This window comes from Lipophrys pholis (assembly GCF_963383615.2).
Source record: "Lipophrys pholis genome assembly, chromosome: 22".
NCBI classification, from domain to species: domain Eukaryota; kingdom Metazoa; phylum Chordata; class Actinopteri; order Blenniiformes; family Blenniidae; genus Lipophrys; species Lipophrys pholis.
Window position 1 is genome coordinate 20,103,501 of NC_137644.1, and position 23,379 is coordinate 20,126,879.

Sequence of the window (23,379 nt, forward strand, 5' to 3'; positions counted from 1 at the left end):
TCCACCAATCGCTGCAGTAAATGAAGCCACGTGCGAGACGGCATGCAAAGTATGTTCGGTATCAGAATTCCTTTCATGCAGATGTGCACTGATGATGTATGTGAGCGGAATTAAACAACAAAAACAAAGAAGAGTTGAAAATGAACATCTGGATGCAAATGTGTTGTACCTCAGTCCCTTTTTGGGAAGCGTGTTTCTGTCAAGAGTCATGCTGTTAAAACACAGAGGATGAGCCGATTAGATGGACACAACAACAACATCGGCTTTTCTGATGAATGACAACGACATTTTACAACCTTGACTTCACACACACACACACACACACACACACACACACACACACACACACACACACACACACACACACACACACACACTCAACACAACACGTACAAAAAGACAACAGGCAATATTAAAACTGAGAATTGTTTCATTTTGAGACGTACAGCTGAACTGGCATGGATGAATAAAAAGTGTGCCCTGGTCTATGTCCTGTCATCTTTTAGTTGTTTTCTTGCATGCACCGAGTCGAGACAGAACAATGGACGTCGTCTGACTGCTCATGAGAACGTGAGACTGAGATGATCTGAATTTGACTCTTTCTGACATGATTGTGGACCAAAGAAATCTAAATAAAAACTGTGATCAGAGACTGTATTCTCACGTCAGACCTGAAGTGAGAGACAATTAAAATGTGTTTGTGTCTTTACTTTGACGCTTAAATATGTGAAATCATCCATAATATAGTACAATACAGAAAACTGGTCATATTTTTCATATAGTGCCAAAATCATGCCAGAAAAAGAACTGAAATGCAACCAAACTCTCTTCTCGACAAAAAAAAAGTATTTTATGATCACTTTATGGAGTCATTATTATTATTATTATTATTATTATTATTATTATTATTATTATTATGACTGAGGCTGTCTCTGCATCGTGTGTCTACATCTCAGGGCAGGGACATACACTTTTTGTCTCGGTTCTCAAATGAAACAATGAATACGATTCCTCCCAATCGTATTCGCTGCTACTCACCCCTCAGACAGGGTGGACTTGACACTGCCGGTTCGTGTAACTTTGGGCCCGTGGTGGCCCAGCGGCATATCAATGGACTCAGAGCTGGTGTGCAGACTGGTCATGCTCTGGCAGCTCAGAGTGTCCTTGCTGCCGGCCGACGAGCTACAGGCGGGCCACGGCCGGGCGTTGGAGGGCAAGGAGAGGCCAGAGGCCGGGCTGGAGGCCGGGGAGTCGGCGCACAGGTCTGGGGTTTTACCGTAGAGCGGGCTGCTGCCGCCACTCAGGCCGCCAGCGCTGCCCAGGCTCCCCGTGCCGGAGGAGGGCGAGTCCAGACTGGCCTGCCTCGCCAGCGTGCCGTGAGGGCTACCCAGCACTGAGGGGCACTTGCCAGAGTCGGGCGTGCCCGGGGAGCTGGCCTTGCTGCTGGCTTTGGTGCCAAACAATCTGGAGGTAGAGAGGGTGTTTGCAGACATTCAGACCCCGTTTACACCACCGCGTTTCAGGTGAAAGTGCTTTTTCGTTTTCAGAAAAGTTTCGCTTTTACACGCCGGTGTTTTTCAAAACGATGTCGATTTCTATGGCAACGACAGAAATGCTGAAAACAATGCAGTTAGTATGTTGGGCCACTAGTGGGTGCTGTGAACAAAACACTTTAAACATTAAGAATGCCAGTACACGGACCGTCTTATGGACAGACGACGGAGTTGGATTGTTATTATGAGCGAACCATAAAGAGCATGTGCACGGTTTGCCAAATGAAGCTTCATCAACCACTTTCTTTATTTCTGACTCCACCAGGTGGCGCTCTTGGTTTGAAGATAGAGGCTGAAAGACTGACAATGAAGTGCTTTCAAACATTTGTTGAACAGACTGCGCCATCTAGTGGCTTCAGGAAATAAAGCGTTTTCCAAGCCGTTTTCAAAAAGTTGCGTGTTCAGCGGCTCCGAGCGTCGTGAAAACACCCAAAACGCAACAACGTTTTTTTTTCTCGCATTTTGACTTGAAAACGTCGGCGTGTAAACGAGGGTCTCAGAAACGCTCGAAGGACGAGCGATGAGCTTCTGCAAGATCCAAACTGGAAAATCAAGAACTTAAGAACTTTGGTGGGAAAGGTTGAGAAAGTCGTGAACTCACAGGTCTGAGGTTTAATACGACAGGAGAGTCAAAGAACAGGTCAACACAGTGAGAAACAGCATGTCACGCCCACACTGCCCCCCGGTGGCATGGTAGAGAACTCCCTCCAGCTGTGACCTCTGAACAACTTAACGTCTCATTTCTACAGCCTGGCTGCTGCGAGCCTGAAACTTTAAACAATGTGTTGTGCCGCTCTGCCCTGCCTGCTGCTCTCCTGTCCCAGGCTGTCATTGCAATCACACAATATATTTAGGTGACACACTCTGGAAGTAAAAATAAAAACCAAAAAATGGAGAACATGCAGATGAAACGGGTCGGCTTGACAGATAGGATGGGACGGATGTTTGGACACGCCTGCCGAGCGCATGCTTCTAACGAGTCAGGAAGTGGCGTGCGGATAAAACTCCTGCTTCCTGTCTGTTCTCATCGGGGCCGCCGGCCTGGATTTGCTGGATCTCAAAGAAAAGCCATCAGAGCCTCATATTCGGGGGAAACACACGCCTTCCCTCTGCTTCTTTCTCTCACCTACGCTTGGTCACAGTTCATGAAACCGAATTTACTCTAATGCTAATTTGCTCTAATGTTCAGTGACGACACTGACACACAATTTATCATGTTTTGGTAAATATGGCGGCATCTAGATCTCCCTGATGCATCACTTTTATCCCTAGGATGATGAAGCCATGATCCACCCTACTCTGCCTCTAATTGGCTAGTTCACTGATTTGATTGGTTAACTGTGAAGTATAAGGGCTGACGAGCCAATCAGAGGCAGAGGAGGGCGGGTCATTATGAGGCATGTATTGCTAAATGATAAATTGTACTGAAATTATGCCACAATAAGCAAATACTGTGGATTTTCACTAAATACATTGGTCTTACATGCCACTGATTTAAACAAAGGTAAATGCATCTAAACACTAAGCGATGGCTCATTATACTTAAAGTTAAACTAGTAAATCTGTCCCCATTAGCAAGTGTTGGAAAACTGCCTCGCTTCTGATAAGCACCAACAAATAAGCAGAAATCAGGGATTTAAAAAAAAGAAGAAAAGTGGTGAAATGTTGGACAGACGCTGAGTGAAGGACAAAGAGACTGAAAGCAGAAGCCAAGTGTGACGTATCTGACCTGCGAAAGGTGGGCGAGGCAATATCAGGGTACTTTGATCCGGGCTGCCTGAGGCCTGATTGGCCCGTTGAGCTGGAGGTGGGGCTGGACTTGGGGGAGGTGGACAGTCCTGCTGCGGGGTCCTGGTCGGACACGGCCACTTTCTCCTTGTCGGTCTGGTTGATGGTGATGGGACTGGAGCGGTCGGAGCCCACCTTCCCGTCCCTGCGCTTGGCGCCGGCCTGCGTTCCCGCTCCGCTCGCCGACTTGCCGCTGACATTGGAATCAATGCTACTGGAGCTGGAGCGGTGGCTGCTGCGCCCGCCGGCCACGCCGCTGGAGGATTTGGCCGGTCTGGGGAGTGAGCGGTACTGCAGGGTCACCTTGGAGCCGCTGCAGCTGAGCAGGACGCCATCGTCCTGGGGCTGCGAGCCATCCAGGCTGGTCTTCCGAACGCCGCTGATGCCGGCGCCTTTGCCCAGGGCAGCTGAAGACTTGGGTGCCTTGCCCAGGGTGGCCGAGCCACTGGCCAGTGTGGCTCCGCTGGAGGTGATCAGAGTGCCACTGGGCCCGGGGATCTTCTTGTATCCGAAGGAGCCTGTGGTGGGGGGGCGTCCAATGCCAGAGGGGGGTTTCTTGCCTTCGTCGCCGCTGCTCCTCCCAGCGTCAGAGGGCGAGCGCTGAATGCCAGCGGAACTCTTGGAAGGCGCCTTGCCCTTCTCGGAGGCCTTGGCATCGTCGGTTTTGCCTGGAAATTTACACCGACGCTCATTAAGACATATTCAAAGACATCAGCCTCGGCACAACTTGGCCAACCTTTTTGTTTTTAACATCACCTGTAATCCCCCAGAGCAGGAAACGCCAAATTCATTCTGGACGACAGCCAGAAACTCACTTATAAAACTGACCTGCAAGTCAATTTGCTGGTATGCTGAGGAGGGGAGGCACCCTTTATAGCGCCCTGATTTAAATACAGGGACATTTTACATTTTAATTGCTGATAAAAAATATTACAAGAAATTCTGGAACGATCACATCTTCTAAAAGTCTGACACATTTAAATTTTTTACAATATTCAGATTCACAGACAGAAAAAAGGTCGTTGAGTAAGAAAAGCTGTTCTGAAGCAGCAGAAATGAACTCTTCTATCTTTTAAAGATAAACGCTAAAATAAATCGTAAAAAGTCCGTCAGTATATTGTGGAGTATCGAATCGAATCGTTTCGAGTGAAAATGCTTTCGTTTCATAGACGTTTCTCATTTACACGATGAAAACGAAGTTTATTTACACGGAGATGGCGGAAACACAAAGACATAGTTAGCATGGCGGGCTACTACTGGGTGAGTTTTTTATGGAATAAAAAGACGCAAAAACTTCAGGGATGATTTGTCATCATCCAGGGATCAATCGATTAGATTTTGGGATCGAACGGCTCCGGGAGACGTGAGATATTTCCTTCGTCATGTTGCAGCCAGGAAGCTGCCGTTAGCCGCCTGCTAGCGCGTAAACAGAAACGTCTTGTGAGCAACGTCTACCTTGTCTTGGACCCTCTTCCAAAGGTCTTGTGTTGGCAGGTCTCACCTGGTGTTTTGAGGGCAGCAGAGGTTCCCTTGGTCCTGGGGGGCGTGATCCCCACCTGGGCGGTCATGCCCCGCCTCCACGAGCCGGTCTGAGACATCTGGGCTATTGCGGCGGCCTTCTGACCCGCGTCCTCAAACTGGCCCTGGGGTTGGGAGGAAGAGGAGGATGAGGGGGGCTTCCAGCGTGAGGAGCCACTGTTAGGATCCATGCCTGCGTCCAAGTCCTCCTCCACCTTCTTCAGGTCCTCGGCTCCGGCCCAGCTGCTGCTCACCTCCGGCTCGCCATGCTTCCTGCTTCCTTTCTGGGACTGTGGCATCGGAGTGGTGACCAGAAAAATCACATCAACTGATCCATAAAAACACCAAGTACAGGATCCAACATGTCTAACACTGGCTTGGAGAGTTAGTTTATGTCTGTGGTTCCAGAATATTACCTGCTCGCCACAATAAAACAGGTTCAAGTTAGTAAAACAAGTAATTATGAGTGATCGGTCTACCTTCAACAGTACGCACTGGGCAGGGAGCGTCAACGCTAAGGCTGTGTATGTATCAGTACTCGTATCAGTACTCAGTATATGCAAATAGCTAAAGATTAGTACTCATACTTGTGGGATCAGTGCATCCTAGTAATGATCAATTTCATGGAAGATTTACAACTTTTATTAATGTTGCATATTTAAAAATAAATTAGAACTTAAAATGATCCTAAACATTATGCTGAGCTGGTGAATTAGCATAATGCTTGAGCTATAAGTACTTAATTATTCAAATGAGGCTAAACCTCCAGCGGTACTTTAAAAATGCTTACTTAAACACACAGCGATGATACAAACAAAAGAGAAAAAGAAAAAGTGGGTGGTTGGTGTCGGGTGTGTGAAGCAGAAGCTATCTTTGGAATCTCCGATGGAAAGATCTCCTCTTTGGGACGCATGCAGACAAACTCAGCAGAGATAACAAGCACACCTTAGCAGATGGTTCGTTTCCGTAGCAACACTCCAGTCATTTAAGAACTCAATCTGCTGAGTCACGAGCGGCCAAGGATACTTGGCAGAACGCAGCAGAACCGTGTGAGGAGAACCGAGCGGTGGCCTTCGGTTCGTTCCCTCAGCTGTGATTAAGGAGTGGACACGAGGACGAGCCCCGCTTTCAACCCGTCACACTCCTTTAAAAGGACTTAAGATATATAAGCAGCCTGTATTTCTGTCTATACAAGGGGCGTCAAACAACCACCAAGCAAATTGTAAATGTTTCAAAGAAAACTTTGCTTTTTAAAACTAATTTCTTAAGAGTAGCAGACAGAACAAAACACTGAGATTTCACTGATTCTGCCATGAAGGTAAACTGGCGTCTCAAAGCCCCGCTGTCAGGGGGAGTTTGTAAAAACACCCATAATGCAACAGTCATAGACGGTCTTATGACATTTCACCCTATTTTGCAGCAGAAGGTTTCATTAAAATTGTCTTTATGTTGAGGTTGGAGTCATGTTTAGTCGTAATTGTTTGGTTTTTGTGAAAATATAGTAATTTTCATAAATAAGAACTTGAAAGTTTAAAGGAGTCATATTATCCAGACGTTCTCCTCCTCCACCTGTTCCTCCTGTTCTCCTCCTCCTCCTGTTCTCCTCCTCCTCCTGTTCTCCTCCTCCTCCTGTTCACCTCCTCCTCCTGTTCACCTCCTCCTCCTGTTCACCTCCTCCTCCTGTTCTTCTCCTCCTGTTCTCCTCCTCCTCCTGTCCTCCTCCTCCTCCTGTTCTCCTCCTCCTGTTCTCCTCCTCCTCCTGTCCTCCTCCTCCTCCTGTTCTTCTCCTCCTGTTCTCCTCCTCCTCCTGTTCTCCTCCTCCTCCTGGTCTGGTCGCTCCAGAAACCTTCAGTATTCTAAGTTTCTAGCTCCTCCTTGATTTTCCTCATTTGAATATTGGATCATAGGAGCTGCATTCAGAATCTGCTGTGTCTGTGTGAGCTGGACTGGCTCCGCCCACACATGCCCATCTTGGGAAGAGGAGGAAGTACTTCCTCTGGTGGTGCCATGTGCCAGAGCAGAGCTGCCTAATTGTGGGAGGAGTCAAAGGGAGGGCCTACCTTGATTGGGATTGGCTAAACCCCCGATGACACTATATAGGGTTTGATTTCTGATTGGCTGCTTGGAGCAACACACTTTTTAAAACCTGAAACAAGCCAGGGACAGAGAGGACAGACTGTCTTCACTTCTGGGACGTCAGTCCAGGTATGGGGACGATTAGTACTGCTGGAGAACCTCTAGGAGGTGGATTTTACATCATATGACCAGTTAAGATTTAAAGGTTATTATGGCACTATTTTACCAGTCTTTCCCACTCAAGGTGAATTTAGTCAGTATGTGGCCTCTTTTCTAAAGTGTGTTTGACATCACTGGTCTCTTCTGTGTCTTTTATATTCTTGTGCATGCGTCAGGTTTGTGGGAAGTGACTCCACCTGTCGGCACGACATTTATCGTCTCTCTCTCCTCCTCTCACGCCGACCGGTGGAGGCAGATGGCCGCCCACCTCTGAGTCAGCTTCAGGTTTCTTCCTGTGAAGAGGAAGGTTCTCCTCCTCCTCCTCCCGATTGCTCATGGTGAAACTACTTGGTTCCACTTTGTTGTTTGAGAAAGCATTGACCTTGCTATGAGAGGATATTTGTAATAATTAAGCAGAATGTAGAGACTTTTTATTTAGTGTTATAAGTAAAGGTGAGTGTGGAGTTCTTTCTGTTTCTGTCGCTTGTTTGGTGCAGAAAAGGTTAAAATGACCCAAACATGCAGGGAAAAATCATTCAGTTATTCCTGAAAAGTTAGTGAGGGAGGATTTAATATAAACCGAGATCGCCATATTGAAGCCTTAAAACCTCCTTGTGGATAAATGAAACCTTTAATCTATACAGACGAGTCCCGATGAGCCAGAGTGTTGTTAAGGCCTGCGTTCTTACCTGTGCTCCTTTGCTTTTGCGTGACGAGCTGACAGCAGAGTACGCAGGTGTGTTCAGATCATCGGTACTGATGTTATCCAACGTGTCGCTGAGGCCGCTGCTCACCGAGCTGCTGTCATCCCAACTGAACAACGAGGAAAGGAGCAGATTTCAGTCTGTTACTGTCGATTCTGTTCAGGAAGTGAACTTCTCATTTCAAACTGCAATAATCCGTGTTACTAACAGGAACCCTCTGCATTGTGCCCAAACAAAGAGTGAAAACAGAACAGTGCTCTCACCACCGCCAGCTGTGGGAGCAGACGAGTACATTACTTGTAAGTACCCGAGTTATCTCATCAAACAGCCGCGCCCCACAACGGGCTCCCAGGTATTCCACTTATTTGTGATAGTTAATTATTTCTATGTCATCACTTCAATGTATGACGAACTGAGACGCTTCGTATCGCCGCTGTTAATATTTATCTCAGCTGAAGGCAAACAGACACTTTCTAAATGAGAAATACATGGAACACCACTTTCACTAGTTTACACAGAGCATCACAACGCTGCAGAAGAAACTCCAATTTTAAAGTGATTTCAACTATCAGGCAAAAATATATACATAAATATGAAAATGATCCACGTTGTTGATACATTATGGATGTTAGATAGATAGATAGATAGATAGATAGATAGATAGATAGATAGATAGATAGATAGATAGATAGATAGATAGATAGATAGATAGATAGATAGATAGATAGATAGATAGATAGATAGATAGATAGATAGATAGTCCCTGCAGATCCTTCCTTCACGCGGTGACAGATCACTAATATTTCATTGAAATGTTCACCTATTCTTCAATTTCTTTCACGAAAATAACTTTCATCTTCTGCTGAGCCAAATAATCTATTCATATAACCGAGATAAGACCGAGCTTTAACGAGCTAATTAGACTTTTTTCAACAGTCAAGTCAGCCTCACTATCTTTAATTCATGAAAACCGAAAGCAGGCTGAAAACGAGGGAATAACCACTCGTCTTTCACGGAGGATGAAGGGAGGAAGACTGGCCGCGCTGGAGAGGTGCACACAGACACACAAGATAATGGCAATATTGATTTTTCTTTTTTCTTTTTAAGTTTAGTCAGAAAATCAATAACCATTGAAAGTTATGGTTAAAACCTGCACACCCTTTGTAAATAAAAAGTCCTCATAGTCAACAACACGCAGACACATTTTGAAATGAGCGACAGTCATGAAGCGTGTTTGGCCAGGAGACCTAACAAGTTGTGATGGAGTGTAAAGACAAATAGCAAATTCATCTGACACCTGTAATGAATGTGGTGGCGAGCAGTCGACCCACTTGTCCACCGGCGCAGCGCGAATTGATCTGCTCCTCAAACCAGCAACATTTATCTTCACAGCTAAAACCCGACCATTCCCGTGACTCTTCAGAAGCAACAAACCGCAGGATTCCTCCAGTCGCAATATACAACGAACCACGTAGAGACCCAGACTTAAACTCATTTGTTGTACACATCTCACACACCATTCAGTACTGCTGTCCTACAAGGTAATGCGTTAATTGCAACCAAGGCTGCAAAACAGGTGCCCAATTTCTTTATTGCCTCTTGTCTTATGGCTGCTATTTTAAATATGGGGTCACCATTTGTCTTATTTAAATAAACTGGGAGTAAGACCTACTTTTTTCACGGAAAAATGGCAAAAGCACATGATGTTTATGTCCATACATGAGAAGGTTAAAGCAGATATGTCATTATTTACACACAGATTCCCAAAAATCTGTGTTGCACAATTATTTGTTGACAGAGAGACAGAAAACTAAACGCTACCCCAGCTTCGCCAACACTTATCCACGGCTTCACGACAATTGTTTTTAACCAAAAAACAACACGAGAGTCTGCAGTGAAGAATAATGAGACGGGCTCTAATGTTACACCTTGTGTGTTCTCTCACACTCAGATTCTTTGCAAAGAAAGCCCAGTCGGTGTTGCTGAAACTCTGGTTGGATCAATCCTTTTCTCTCATCTGCACTTAAAGCTGATACACCAACCCTTTGCTCTGCTGCGAGGACAGACCCGACAGACCCGACAGACAGCAGCTTTACATATTTTCAAACCAACAGTGGATGTTTGACATGTGCTGGACTTCCAATGGGAGAAATTCCAGGTTGAATCAGTTTTATATACATGTGTTATATTTTCCTAACAATAAAGACTAGGATGAAGGTTTGAGGTCAAAGCGGTGCCTCGTGTGAGGTTCCAGAGCTGCCAGGTCACCTTCACAATCTGATTTGAAGCTGCTCCTCTTCCGGATGCTTCAGAAGCTCAGCAGTGACAGCGGCAGGGGAGCAGCTCTTCACTCTTCCTTGCGTGACAGAAAACAGGCTTTCAAAAAAAATTGCCTTCCAAAGTGAGTTGGCCGACCTCCAAAACGCTCATTTCATTCCCAACAGACCAAGAGAAAACTGACTTTCTATTGTATCATACGTCCTGTAAATAGAAAGTCCAGCCAGATAACGTTCAGCTTTGGTCAAAGACAGGTGACTTTTATAGATCCTGATGTCGCTTGTTAATCACAATCATTAATGTTAATTGTTCTCTGCAGACGTGAGGTTTCATTACTAAAACAACAGCGCCCACTAGTGGCTCCACATACTAAATACATCGTTTTCAGTCTTTGGGCCATTTCCTTGAAAGCGGACGTTGTTTTCAAAATGTGTAAACGCAAAAAACTTTGTTGAAACGAAAATGCAAAAGGCTGCGTTTACACTTTGAGACAGGGCCTGGTACTGAGTCCTGATGGGCGGGGCCCAGGGAAAACCTCTGGGGACTGATAACTGCACTCCTCCTCTGGAGAACCTTCCTGACTGTAACGGGCTGAATATTTCATCGAGTCGACTCCCTGGATCGGCTAACTAAAGCTCCTCCTCCCCCATCATCATCATCATCATCATCATCATCATCATCACGAAGGGCGGGAGGCGGCGTCCTGGAGGAGGACGCGGGCAAACTCAATAACCCCACAGCGAGGGCAGGTGGAGTTTTATGTCATAACTTTTTAAATTAACAATGAGCGAGGATGTACAGAGCAGACCGCTCCAGCGGAGATCTTTTCTCCTGCGTTTCACATGTGGGGCAACGAAACGAGAAATCGAACCATTTTGCAAGACGAGTTGCTGTAGAACGGATTGTTTATAGCAGGTAAAGTCAAGAAGAAAGAACTGTTCCCTCCTCATCATCAGCTGCTCGTCTCGGGCGGCTCGGGAGCCAAACCTGCTGACAGACGTGACTGGAAGGACGTTTCTGATTCTTTCAGGCAAAACTCCAAATCCTTGATTTCTGCCTGCTGCCTTGCAGTGAGTGCGTCGCTGTGGCTCCACTCAACCATGCAAACATGATCTCATGCAATATTCAATACACTGGGTCCTTGTTCTTTCAACCACCGAGAGGACGAGGGGGAGAAAATCTGATTAGCAGCATGTAGAAAGAACAACGCTGTTGATTACAATGAACCAAAGGAGATAAATTAGAATTTGATGACAGGATTAAAGGCTATTGGAGGGTGAAAAGTGGGAGGAGTGCAGATTGAAGAGGGCAACACTTTCTCAGACGGCCTCTTGCATAACTCATATGAGATGGCATTTCAACACGAGAACTTGAGCCAGTTTGGATTCTTTATTAGGTTTTTTTTTTAAATAGTTTTTTAAATTTGGATGTCATAAAACCAGATATTTCGGAGAGAATAGAGAGCATTTATTATGTCAATACATACGTTTTGTTTTTTTAAATGACTAAAAGATGTGATATGGCTGTTTCCCATCTTCCAGTCAAAAAGTTGGCAGTTCGATCCCCAATCTTGTCTCTTTGGCACAAACTGGAACCCCAAGTGGCTCCCAGTGGGAGACAAGCATCCTGCATGGCAGCTGTCTCCATTGTTAAGTATTTGTGTGAATGGATGAATGTGAAAACAGAAAGAATCAACATGGCCGAAGCAGTTACAATCCGGTAGATAACAGCATTCTGATGGTTTTCAATGGATTTCTTTGGGTAATTGTGTGCAAATTGATTGACGATGAATTTGAGTCTAAACATATAATCTGAGAATAATCATTAGAAGAAAAACACTCAACATGTGAAGAAGCACTGACTCAACACTTGAGTTACTGTACTATGTGATTATATATATTTCTATATGTTTCATTCATTTCCTGTTGTCTGTAATCGCTTGTTTTCATTTTATCACACAAAAGAGAATTAGGCTGATTCCTAATTAACTGAAGGTGTAAAGGAAATACTAGATCACAACATTTCCTGTTCCCACACTGACAACCAGACGTACAAAGATAATCTGAGCTCATGTCATCCACACCAAGAACTCTCTTTTAAAATGACTCCTATCCCAGCTTCTCTCTTCCTCTGGAGTCCATGAAGAGAAATTCCCACTAAACTCAAACTCAAAGGATCGTCAGGTTAAAAAACTGCCGACTCACCGCTCGTCTCTGGTCTCAGGAGAGATCTGGTCTGTTTCTCCTTCGGCAGCTTCTCACCACAAACCTCCACCTGGCAGAGGAGCTGCGAGTCGACTGGAAGTCAGGAGAGGAAACGGGCAACGACCAGGAGGAGGACTCCCTCCACTGCCCCCTCCCCCCTCCCCATCCCCCCGCCCCATCCCCCCCCCCGGACCAGGAAGAGCTCGTCAGTCCTCGGACTCAGTCGTGTCGTCAGGTTAATTAAACGAGGGCGACGCCGCCGGACGCCTCGTCTTTGTAGCAACGCCTCTGACTGGAAGTCAACTCATGAATAATAGGTGAGACGCTCACATCCTGACGTTGTGGCGTGGTGACGGTAATCCACCGCTGACGAGTTGATGAAGTTTCCTCCATCATCTCATCACAGGAGGATGAAGACTTCCCTCCCGCTTCACAGTCGTCTCCTCACTTTGTGTTTTCACTGCCCATCAGTTGTGTTAACGTGGACGAAGCAGAAAACAACAGGTTGAAGAGTGACGGAGAGAAGAGAGCAATGGCTTCGGGTATCATTCTAAGGTGCTGAGTCACGGGAGGAGGGACATTTACATTTAGGAAAAAGAAACAACAGGACGGGGGGATTCAATTCGGCTGAGCACAACTCAATTAAAAGAAGAAGCAGGGTGACCTTGAAGGAATGGAGGAGCGACTGCTGCCAAGCAGGACGTCAGGCTGGCAGAGACCAACCGACTTCCTGCTGCAATGCAGCTCAAGACCAAAAGAAAATCTTTAGCCGTTTGGCAGGGAGGGACTGGGGGGGGGGGGGGGGGGGGGGGGGGGGGTCATTACAGTCTGTGACAAAATGCTGGCAAATACAACAACCCACATGAGTCCACAGTGAACCCAACCGCCTCCTCCAGGAAGATAAACTCACTAAACTGCATTTTCTTCCTCCAGACAAACAAACTGCTGCGTATCAAACCAGGGTCAGTCAAACCAGGGTCAGTCCAACCAGGGTCAATCAAACCAGGGTCAATCAAACCAGGGTCAATCAAACCAGGGTCAGTCAAACCAGGGTCAATCAAACCAGGGTCAATCAAACCAGGGTCAATCAAACCAGGGTCAGTCAAACCAGGGTCAATCAAACCAGGGTCAATCAAACCAGGGTCAGTCAAACCAGGGTCAATCAAACCAGGGTCAATCAAACCAGGGTCAATCAAACCAGGGTCAGTCAAACCAGGGTCAACACTTCTGGGAAACATGAGAGAGACGGACTGTGGTGAAGTCACAACACGTAATAATTTAATAACGTATAACTAACAACGTAATAATGTATAACTAATAACGTAATAACGTATAACTAACAACGTAATAATGTATAACTAATAACGTAATAACGTAATAACGTATAACTAATAACGTAATAGCATAATAACGTAATAACGTTTCTACAGAGGAACTAATGAGCGACACGTTAAATCAGAGAGCGAGTCACGAGGGTTGGATTAAAAGATCTGGTGAGAAATTCTGTGGGAATGTCGTGAACCTCAGGCCCAGTTCTCACGACAACATTTCGAGTGACGACGCTTCATTTCTTGCGGTTTCGTTTAAAATTATTTTAGGCTGCATCTGTGACGGACTTGCTTTTCGAGGCTTTAACTCGCCAAATGATGGAAACGTAAGAAATGAAAGAATCAGCATGGGAGTGTCGGGTTGACATCGCTGGAACACGTATAACATGTACCTGCTAAGAAATGGTGAGAAATATATGTTATGTCATGCCCACAGTGAAACACTTGTGTACAATAGAAACCACGACCGTATGGATCTTGAGTTGAATCCCTGTGAGTTACATGCTTATATCTGTATGTGTTAATGTAGTACTTTGAGTACTTTGAGTGTGAATGTGTTCAATTAGAAGCCGTCACGATACTCAAGCTGTTACTGATGGATTCCTACTCCTTATTCTGTTGCCAGGATAACATTAAGCAGTCGTGTGCCACAAAGATACCAAACTTTACATGTTCCAAAAGATTTGAATCAAGTGTCTTTAACTGTTTAGAAGTCAGAAGTATTTTTTTTATATTTTTTTAAATCAAAGTTACATCTACAGAAGTAATCTTTGAATATTCGGCGCATTGAGCTCCGGTTCAGGACACAAACTAATAGATTCGTAGGCCTTTGTTGATGTTGGTTTTCTGTAATCACACCATAACACTCATCATTTAACAAGATTACATTTTCATAATCAACAACAGAGTCGGGCTCCATGGCAGCAAAGTGGATTCACAATGACGAGAGCTTTGTCGATTCTTATCTCCACAAACTCATTAGTCCCGTCGAATGATGAATGGAGTCGTATCCTGGGGACTTTTCAGATGAATGAAGCAGAAGCCCTGAAGTCTGTTTATCCAAAATCTATCTTCCATTAACTTCACACGCTGAACCAGCCAGAGCGAGGGAGTTACCAACGACGCTGGATCAAAGTCTTTCACAAACTTTCTCCACCGTTTCAAAGACAAACTTCATGTTCAACACACCCTTGAAAACAAAGGAGCTCCTTGAAAAGACAGCAGGTAAGTGCTACTGTTTTTCAAGGTTATTTTTTTAAATTCATCTCAAATAAGACATATATATATATATATATATATATATATATATAAAACATTCAATAAGTTGAAGGAGAATCCATTATGTGTGTCAGAATGAAATCAGGTTCCTCCTTTTCCTTCCAACTAGAAAAAAGCTCAGAGACAAAGCATTTTCAAAAAGTTGCGTCTTCCATTGTTTCCACGGAGACAGTATTTAAAAAGAGTTCCGTCCTACCTCGTTTCCAGGGAGACAGTGTTTTCAAAAAAGTTGCATTTTCCAAAATTTACAAGGACGACAAAACCCAAGCATTTCCAAAAAGTTTCACCTTAGAAGTTGTTTTCAAAAAGTTGTGTTTTCAGTGGCTCTGCAATGCAATTTTTGCGTCGTCACCTGGACACGCTGTCGTGTAAACTCTGAGTCTAAAAGCAGAATCCCTGCCTGAGAATCATTGTCGTCCTGTTGTGTGTTTACGTGTCGCACAGGAAGAGAAAAGTCGTTTCACCACATCACGTCACCTCGTGTCTCTTCAAGGTGAGTCACCAGGTCCAGCTCATCGTTTCCTATAAATCCCCTCCAGTAGGACCCGAGGCCGGAGCAGGTCCACTCTCACACACCAGGACGCTGCGTCAAACTCTTTAGAGGCTTATTTTATTAATCCACATTTCCTACAGCTGCCATATGTGTCACACTCTTGCTTTACATCAGAGCCGTTTCTTGTCCTTTCTACATTCAGTTTTCTTTAAAAATGTATTTGCATGTCGGTGTGTGCATATTGAAACTGAACAGAGATATTAAGACGGGAATCTTTACTGCTGAGAGATTCATTCACTCCGTTGAGCCAAATCATTTTCATTCAGTTCTTTAACTCAGGCAGCACAGAGAAAACATGGCTGACGTAGGACACGTGGACACGTGGACAGGTGGACATTTTCAACATCTTCCACTGCTTCTATAAGAAAACCTGGGCTGGCCGTTCTTTAGCTTGAAGGTCAAGAAGGAACCAGAATAACTCTTTTACATCTGTATTAACTAAACAAACCAAATTAATATGATGGATTCTAACACAGAACGAGCTTCTTCTAACAGCTGCTGAGGGTCAACGGTAGTGCAACCACCAGGATATACTGTATATACAGAGTAAAGGACACACGTACCAAAGTATTTGGTCCAGTGGATCAATCCAAGGATATCCAAAGATCTAAATATATATATATATATATATATATATATATATATAAAAGTAAAATGCCGAACAAGAAATCTCAAAAGGATTTAAGGGAATAATCAAAGAGGTAACTGAGTGAACTGCACATTTTTGAGTATCTGTTTCCATGGCAACGGTGCTCGGCGTCACAGAAAACGCAACTTTTTGAAAACGGCTCCCGAAGTGGAAACTATTTGAAAACCGTCTCCATGGAAACAAGATGAAAAGGCAAGTTTATGAGGACGCTCCAACCCCGTCTCCGTGGAAACGGATTAAACTTCCTGAAAAGGTTCAGACTGAGTCTCTGTGGAAAAGAAACTTCCTGAAAAAGGTCCGACAAGTTGCCATGGAAACGGGGGAAACGCAGCTTTTTGACCCAAAGCGCTTGAAACGTTTCAAGAGAAAACGGCTTGTTTTTGACCTTCGTGTCCACGACGCCACACACAACCGATATATACACCGACAAAAATCCAACAAGCAAACATCTGAGGTTAACGACAGCCGAGTGGGAACGTCTCTATAGTTCACCACTGCCCATTCTGACTGGATTCACTGCTGGAATTAAGGAGCTGGCCACACTGCCCCCTGGAGGCAACGAGGAGGAAAAGGTTCACAATGCAGATAAGCATCCAAAATGGAAGACGCAGCTACATTAAGGCCAAAGAAAAATAAACGAATGAATGAATGGACGGATAATCAGCAAGTCGTGTGAACTACACTTTCCCTGTTCTGGAGAGAAAATATATCTGCATCCAAACACCTGCCCAGGTGAGGACACACGCTTGCATCGACAGAATGCAAGTGAAAAAACCACCTGGGTACTTAAATCAGTGCTGGAGCGTCTTTACATTTAGTGTGCGTCCTCTTCATCAGGGGAAGAGAAACAGGGAAACTGACAAGTTCCATAAATAACAACAACAACAAAACTTACGAAATCGTGGAGAGCAGAAGTGGCGAGGTGCTGCAGTTTCAGGTGTGACATTTCCTGGCTGAGCTGAGCGACACAGAAACTTATATAATGAGTGGCTTTGTCAGGAAAAGCTTCCAAATCTCCTCGATGCTGAGAGCAGCAGTGACGAGCAGGGCGGCTTCAGCAGGACTGAGTGACAGCCACACACACACACACACACACACACACACACACACACACACACACACACACACACACACACACACACACACACACACACACACACACACACACACACACACACACACACACACACACACACACACACTAAAAGCAAAGGCCTGTTACTTATTCATGCCTGTGCTGAGAACAGGGAGCCTGCTGGTGTCAAAACGCTCTCCTACCGACGGCGGAGCCACGAGTCGGCGCTCATCCATGTTGCATGACAGGATGATATTTTTAGAGAGGAGCTTTCAGCCAAGAATGAATTCATGAATTCCCCCATTGTTGTGAGGAGGGCGGATCAGAAGCAGCATCTGAGCGCTTCTTGTTGGGCTGTTCCAGGCCAGATGGTCAGCTTGAGGAAGTTCTATTCGTAGTGCGAGTGAAAGTCACCACCAGGACTTCAGAGTTTTCTCTCTAATTTCAGTGTCTGATTGGAACTCAACTCTAATGTAAGGACATTAGCGTCAGCTAGATTATTTGTGGCGATGCAGGGATGAGTGTTTGGAATCGTCGCACTCCAAAGCATCCAGATACGCCTTCACAAACAAAGCTCAGGTACTTTAAACTTTATAGCTGCACTCGTCTTTTCATCTCACTCAGGCTGGACGAAGCTCTCCGGTCTGACGCGACGAGAAGTCAGATGAACCGACGTGCAAATGTGCATGAAAGTCAAGTTGGAATGGTGAAGTAATTGTGATTAGAAACTGTAATGAACGTGAGATTGGCTGGAGAGTCCAGCGGTCAGAGCGATGTGGTACCGAGAGGTTAACCTCTGGTCACTGCTCAGTTGACATCAACACCGTCTGCTATCGTGGACTTTGGGTCATGAGCCGAAACTCGAGATACTAAAATGAGAAAAGAAGAGCTGCTGTTCAGTCAGAGACCCTCAGAGGAACGTTAATACCTGATTCAGTATGACCCTCTGTGGACTGAGATGGATGGATGATGGATGATGGATGGATGATGACTTGATGGATGATGGATGGATGATGGATGGATGATGGATGGATGGATGGATAAAGCTCAAACCTATTGACTAAATTACAAACCGTAGCACTGCAGTACTAACTAGCCTAGTATTCCTTTACTTTACAAATAAGAAGACTAGAAACCTCCTGGAATTGGTCCAAACACACGGACCTGTTCTCGACGTTCCATTTGTTGAATTGAAAACGGAACATTTGGTTTGACATCAACTGGTTTAACACTGACTGTGTTTCCATGACCCAGACCTTGACCTTTGACCCAGTCGCTCTCAAAAGTCAATGGAACCAATCTTGAATAGTGACGAATCATCCCAGACTAGTTCAAGCAATTCGGGTTAATTAGTTTTGCCAAAACTTGGCAAAATAAATGTGAAAGTGAAAAAGCCGAGAATGACTTTAATGACATTAACTTCATTTTCCCATGATAACGTCTGTTAGGTTTATAGACACGACACAATTATGAAACAACCAGATGAACCAGTTCTGATGATCAGACCCGATACAAACAGGATCAGGACTTTTCAGGCTGACGACGCCCACATACACATGTACTGTCTCAATGAGTGTGTATGTGGTGTTTACATGTAAAACTATACTATAAATGTATTCTTTAATCCATAAAAAATTGGGGGAAAAGCATATATTATTATTATTATTATTACATATATCATTCGACGAGTAAATAAATAGATAAATAAATAAATAAATAAATAAATAAATAAATAAATAAATAAGCGCTGACGAAAACAGAACCTTCTCGGCCAACTTCGCTGGTCAACCACTTTTGTTTGGCTAAATTAATAATAAAGGAGCTAAAAAGTGAGTGAAATTACAATAAAGACACATGATCTGCAAAAGTACAAGAAACAGCTCCAGCTACAAAAAGTGTCTGTTGTTGATTATAACGTATGTCAACAACAACAACGACCGATGACTCTGCACAGGGTCTACTCAACCTCAGATGCCTGCCCTGCAGCGGGATTCAAACCCACACCCCTCGGCACACAGGGTGATGTAACCCGGTGAGCCCACAGTGACGACCAGAGTCACCTGCTTTAAAAGAATAAATGCTTTTCTTGCATCTGTTGTTCCTTTAATGCCAGCGTGCACAGTCCAGAAGATAAACAGTTCCTGGAAGTCAGCAAACAGACGGGGGGTGGAGGGGTGGAGGGGTGGGGGGGTGGGGGGGGAACCCGGATGATAAAAAAGAAGCAGTCATGGAAGCCAGATTCAATCCTACAGAAGTAAAGCCAGGGTGAAGGATTGCTTCGGAAATGACTTTTTCCCCCTGAGCTTTGTGGCGTGTCAGCAGGAGCGACAGCTCAGCTTCTGACAATCACACATGTCAGGGGGAGGCTGCACCTCTGTGTGTGTGTGTGTGTGTGTGTGTGTGTGTGTGTGTGTGTGTGTGTGTGTGTGTGTGTGTGTGTGTGTGTGTGTGTGAGTGCGTCTACATGCACATATTTCTGTTAGTTAAAAGGGAGAAATGAAGGGAGGGAATCCGAGGTTGTGGAGTTCACGTCCTGATCCTATCGGGACTCTGTTGCCTTCAGGCGTCTTCAGGGGAAACAGGCATCAATATTTCCTCATCGCCCCGGAGGCCCCGAGCGCCAACACAGACTCTAGCTGTGGAAAAGTGGAACATTTTGGGGATTTCTGTCAAGCCAAGGTGAGACGTACTGGAGGCAGAATACTGAAATGGAGAGATAAGGCCGGGCCTCGGCAGAAAGAAGAGACGGTTCACATTTATTCTTGTCCTCCGTCTCCGTTCTGTAAGAGTCCGGCCCGACGGCCGGATCAGTGACAGGCTGACAGGGGGCGGGGTTTGATGCTTGGCCAATCACAGATATGTTCAGGTTCGCTGCCGATAACAGTGACAGAAACAAAAGAAGCACCAGAGATCAGCAACTGTCACCTGGGTTTTATTTTGAAAATCCTCAAATTTCATTGCATCTGTTTATATGACAACGGTGCTGGGAGCCACTGAAAGCACTCCCAAGGTGGAACTTTTTGAAAATGCTCCAACTCCAACTCCATGGAAACGCTGCTACTGCACATGCTCAGTTGATGGTTTCCTCCATGGCATCATGACCGCCAGTTTATTTTCTACTGGGAAGTTTTAGAGTCGAGTGTCACCGTAATAAAAATCCAACGTCGTCTATCCACTGGAATATCCCTGTACTCGCCATTGATAATGTTTATCGCAACCAACCAACCAACAGCACCCACTAGTGGCCCAACATGAAAACTACAGCCTTTCTGCTCTTTCCATGTAAACACTTTTCAAAACGTCTTTCTGAAACGACACGATTCCTCCTGAACGCCTCTTTAAGATCTGAAGCCTGAACAAAGTGTCTTTGGATGAGCTTTCAGATTTCGTTGCGTGCTGTCGTGTCTCGTCGACTCAGAGCGTTGGAACTAAAGCCAGTTCAGTCTTGGGGAGTCTTTTCCTCCCACACCTCGCGCTCCCGGAAACACCGACACTCATTAAGTCTGGGCAGAAGCTGAAGCTGAAGCTGCGGCGCTGGGAAATGTCACTGCATCAGTGGATTCCTGGTGACGGCCTGTCATCACAGTCAGCGCCTGGCGGCACCGAATCGATGGCGCCGCTCTCCTCCTCACCTCATTTAGTCTCCGATGGTCCTAAAATAAAGATGCTCTGCGTTTCTTCTGAAGGACAAGAGTTTCCTGCTGAGACGTTTTGTTGTTCTTGTGGATGGTGATTGTCTGTCAGAGGCTGGAACACGTTACACTCAGAACGTGTGATGGTAAACTCATCTCTTCTTTATTCTTCTTTATTCTATCAACAGCAGCTGTGGATTAGTATGTTTTTCTTTTTTTCAATAAACTGTACAACTCATCTCAAAAATGTTTCAAATCCTTTGAGCTGGACTGTTGTATGCTTTTTCAAATTAGATAAAATAAAACAAAGTTAAAACTATACTTCTAAAAAAATGTAAAATACACAGAAAATTGATCTGAGAAGAATCAAAGTGAAAAATAAAAGCCAGTAAATGTGATTTCTCCTCCTTCGTTAGACCGAACGAATAAACAGAGCTCAGATCATTCAGAGAATCAAAGACTCCATCGTGGAAGTAATCCTGTTTGACTAGTAACTGTAACATAATACTTAAATTCATCACGCCGATCAGTGAATCAGAGACTGAAGGTTAACTTGTCAGTGACCTGGTCATAACAAGTCGTCAGCAGACTGGATCGGAAGTTTATACGAAGCTCGTCTTCCTGCATCACGTTTCTCCATGACTCCAGTCCGACGGGTTTGTCCTTGCAAACGCCGCGGCCACCGCCGCCGCCGCCGCCACGGCGTGAACCAAGCGGAGCAACTGAAGCCATCAGAACCCAGAGTGGACGGGACGTTTCTGTGCATCGCCTTACCTGTCTATGTCGCCCTGCAGCTCCTTGCTCCCTCGCTGGGCGGCGTCCCGGGGAGCCGCCGCGTCGGCGCCTCGGCCGGCGTTCCGAGTGTAAAGATGGAGGCCGCCGTCCGTAAGGTACCTGTGAGAGGAGAGTTCATTAGAGGAAATTCAATTTGACTTATTTAATATACAAAACAAACATTTTCTGGGATTTCATGTGAATTCTTTTTTTTAAAGTAATGAAATTAAATAAATTGAGTGAATTGAATTGTGACTTCGGCCTCGTTCACACTGCAGGGAAATGAGACCCAACTCTGATTTTTTACTCACAAGTGACTCGTGTCCGAGCGGCTTTGTGGTCGTGTGAAAGCGCCAATTCTTTTCATAAGTGGTACCGGTTCAGATATTTTTCTACATCGACGATAAGCGCCGGAGGAAGCGGCTCCGCCAGAATAAAAGCTGTTAAAAGATGTGCTCTCACTTTTCCTCATGTTGTCTAGAGTTGGTTTCTTTTATTTAACAACCATTTAAAAATCGATCTCCAGGCTGACCAGGGTTGCCAGATATGGAGGTATCCCCCAATCGGGGAGCCAAACCCTCTTACCTTTTAACTGTGTTTATTTTGTGCGTTTGAGTATTTCTGACGTGTTCTTTATTACACATATAATAGTTTTAACATGATTCCTACACAGGCTGAGATTTGGGCTGGTTTCTATTGAGGTGTTTGGGTTTTTAACGTTATTTGGGCTGAAAACTGAGTCGCAATTCTCTGTTTTTTGGAGGAAATCTGAAGCAAGTTGGGATGAGAATCACTTCCTCCACTCATCTCTCACTCGCTCAGACGCCTGCATTCACGCCGCGGTGATGTTTGCTGGAGGACGATCTGTTCTCATTCAGGTGATGTGTCGAGGTGGAGCGCGTCCTCAAGGTTCATGGAGATGTATGACTTAGACCTTCACATTCATGGAGCCTTGATGGACGTCGGCGGGTGATTTGTATTAATGCACGGAGAGAGGAAGGAGGCCTTGGTGACGGTGTGAATACTCTGGATTAAACTCAGCAAGCCGCTTGAAAGTGAATGAAAACGCAGCACAATGTGAAGCCGCGCTGCAAGATTCAGCAGAGAGCAAGACGTGGATATTAGAATAATAGCAGCAACCTTTTCTGATCTGTGGTGGTCGGGAAACGGAACTATGGGAGGTGATGTTGTGTATTTTACTTTATCACAGACGTGGGAAACAATTTCGTATTGAGATTAGAGCTACGTCACCAGCGAGACCGGACCGGATCAAATGAACGTATTTCAAACATGGAGAGAATTTGATCGTCTAAGCCTCAAACCAAGTCGCAAATTTCATATCAAACACAAATCTATTCTCATAACTCTAATTTTCTGCTTCATTTATACAGTGAGAATACCATTTTTGGTCATTATGAGTTTGCATCTTCCTGTAATATCCTTTATCTTTATACAAGACCATCGATGATTTTAAAATCGTTTGAATACTTTTTTACAGTAGTTTGCACAAATTGATTAATTTGAGGTAACGTGCAATAACTGCCCCATAGTGAGATTAAGAAGTGACTGAACACTCGGATTGTTTTCAGATTCTAAATGACTAAAGTGGATTTGACCCCCAGATGCGTTCATCTGCAGCAAACAGACAGAAGCAGGAAGTGAGAACATTCCTCGTGCTGTTAGTGATCGGTGAAGATGATGATTGAGAGTTATGAGTGAGGCTGTTAGTTCGGTTATATAATCGATATTTATTCTGCCCTGGATGTGCGAGCGCTGAGCAGAGCGTCATCAGGGATTAGTCACTCTGCTAG

At 44.9% G+C, this 23,379-nt stretch overlaps 1 protein-coding gene across 1 annotated transcript in view; it reads right to left on the minus strand.

Annotated features, from left to right (window-relative positions):
* nav3 (neuron navigator 3) overlaps positions 1-23,379 on the minus strand; it is a 285,560-nt gene that overhangs the window by 31,970 nt on the left and 230,211 nt on the right. The window contains exons 13-18 of the mRNA XM_080492455.1: positions 21,569-21,688; positions 7,784-7,907; positions 4,843-5,149; positions 3,283-4,009; positions 1,039-1,464; positions 170-211 (exon numbers count right to left, since the gene is read on the minus strand). Of these exons, the coding sequence (XP_080348581.1) occupies positions 170-211; positions 1,039-1,464; positions 3,283-4,009; positions 4,843-5,149; positions 7,784-7,907; positions 21,569-21,688 (1,746 nt within the window). The remainder of the gene's footprint in view (positions 1-169; positions 212-1,038; positions 1,465-3,282; positions 4,010-4,842; positions 5,150-7,783; positions 7,908-21,568; positions 21,689-23,379) is intronic.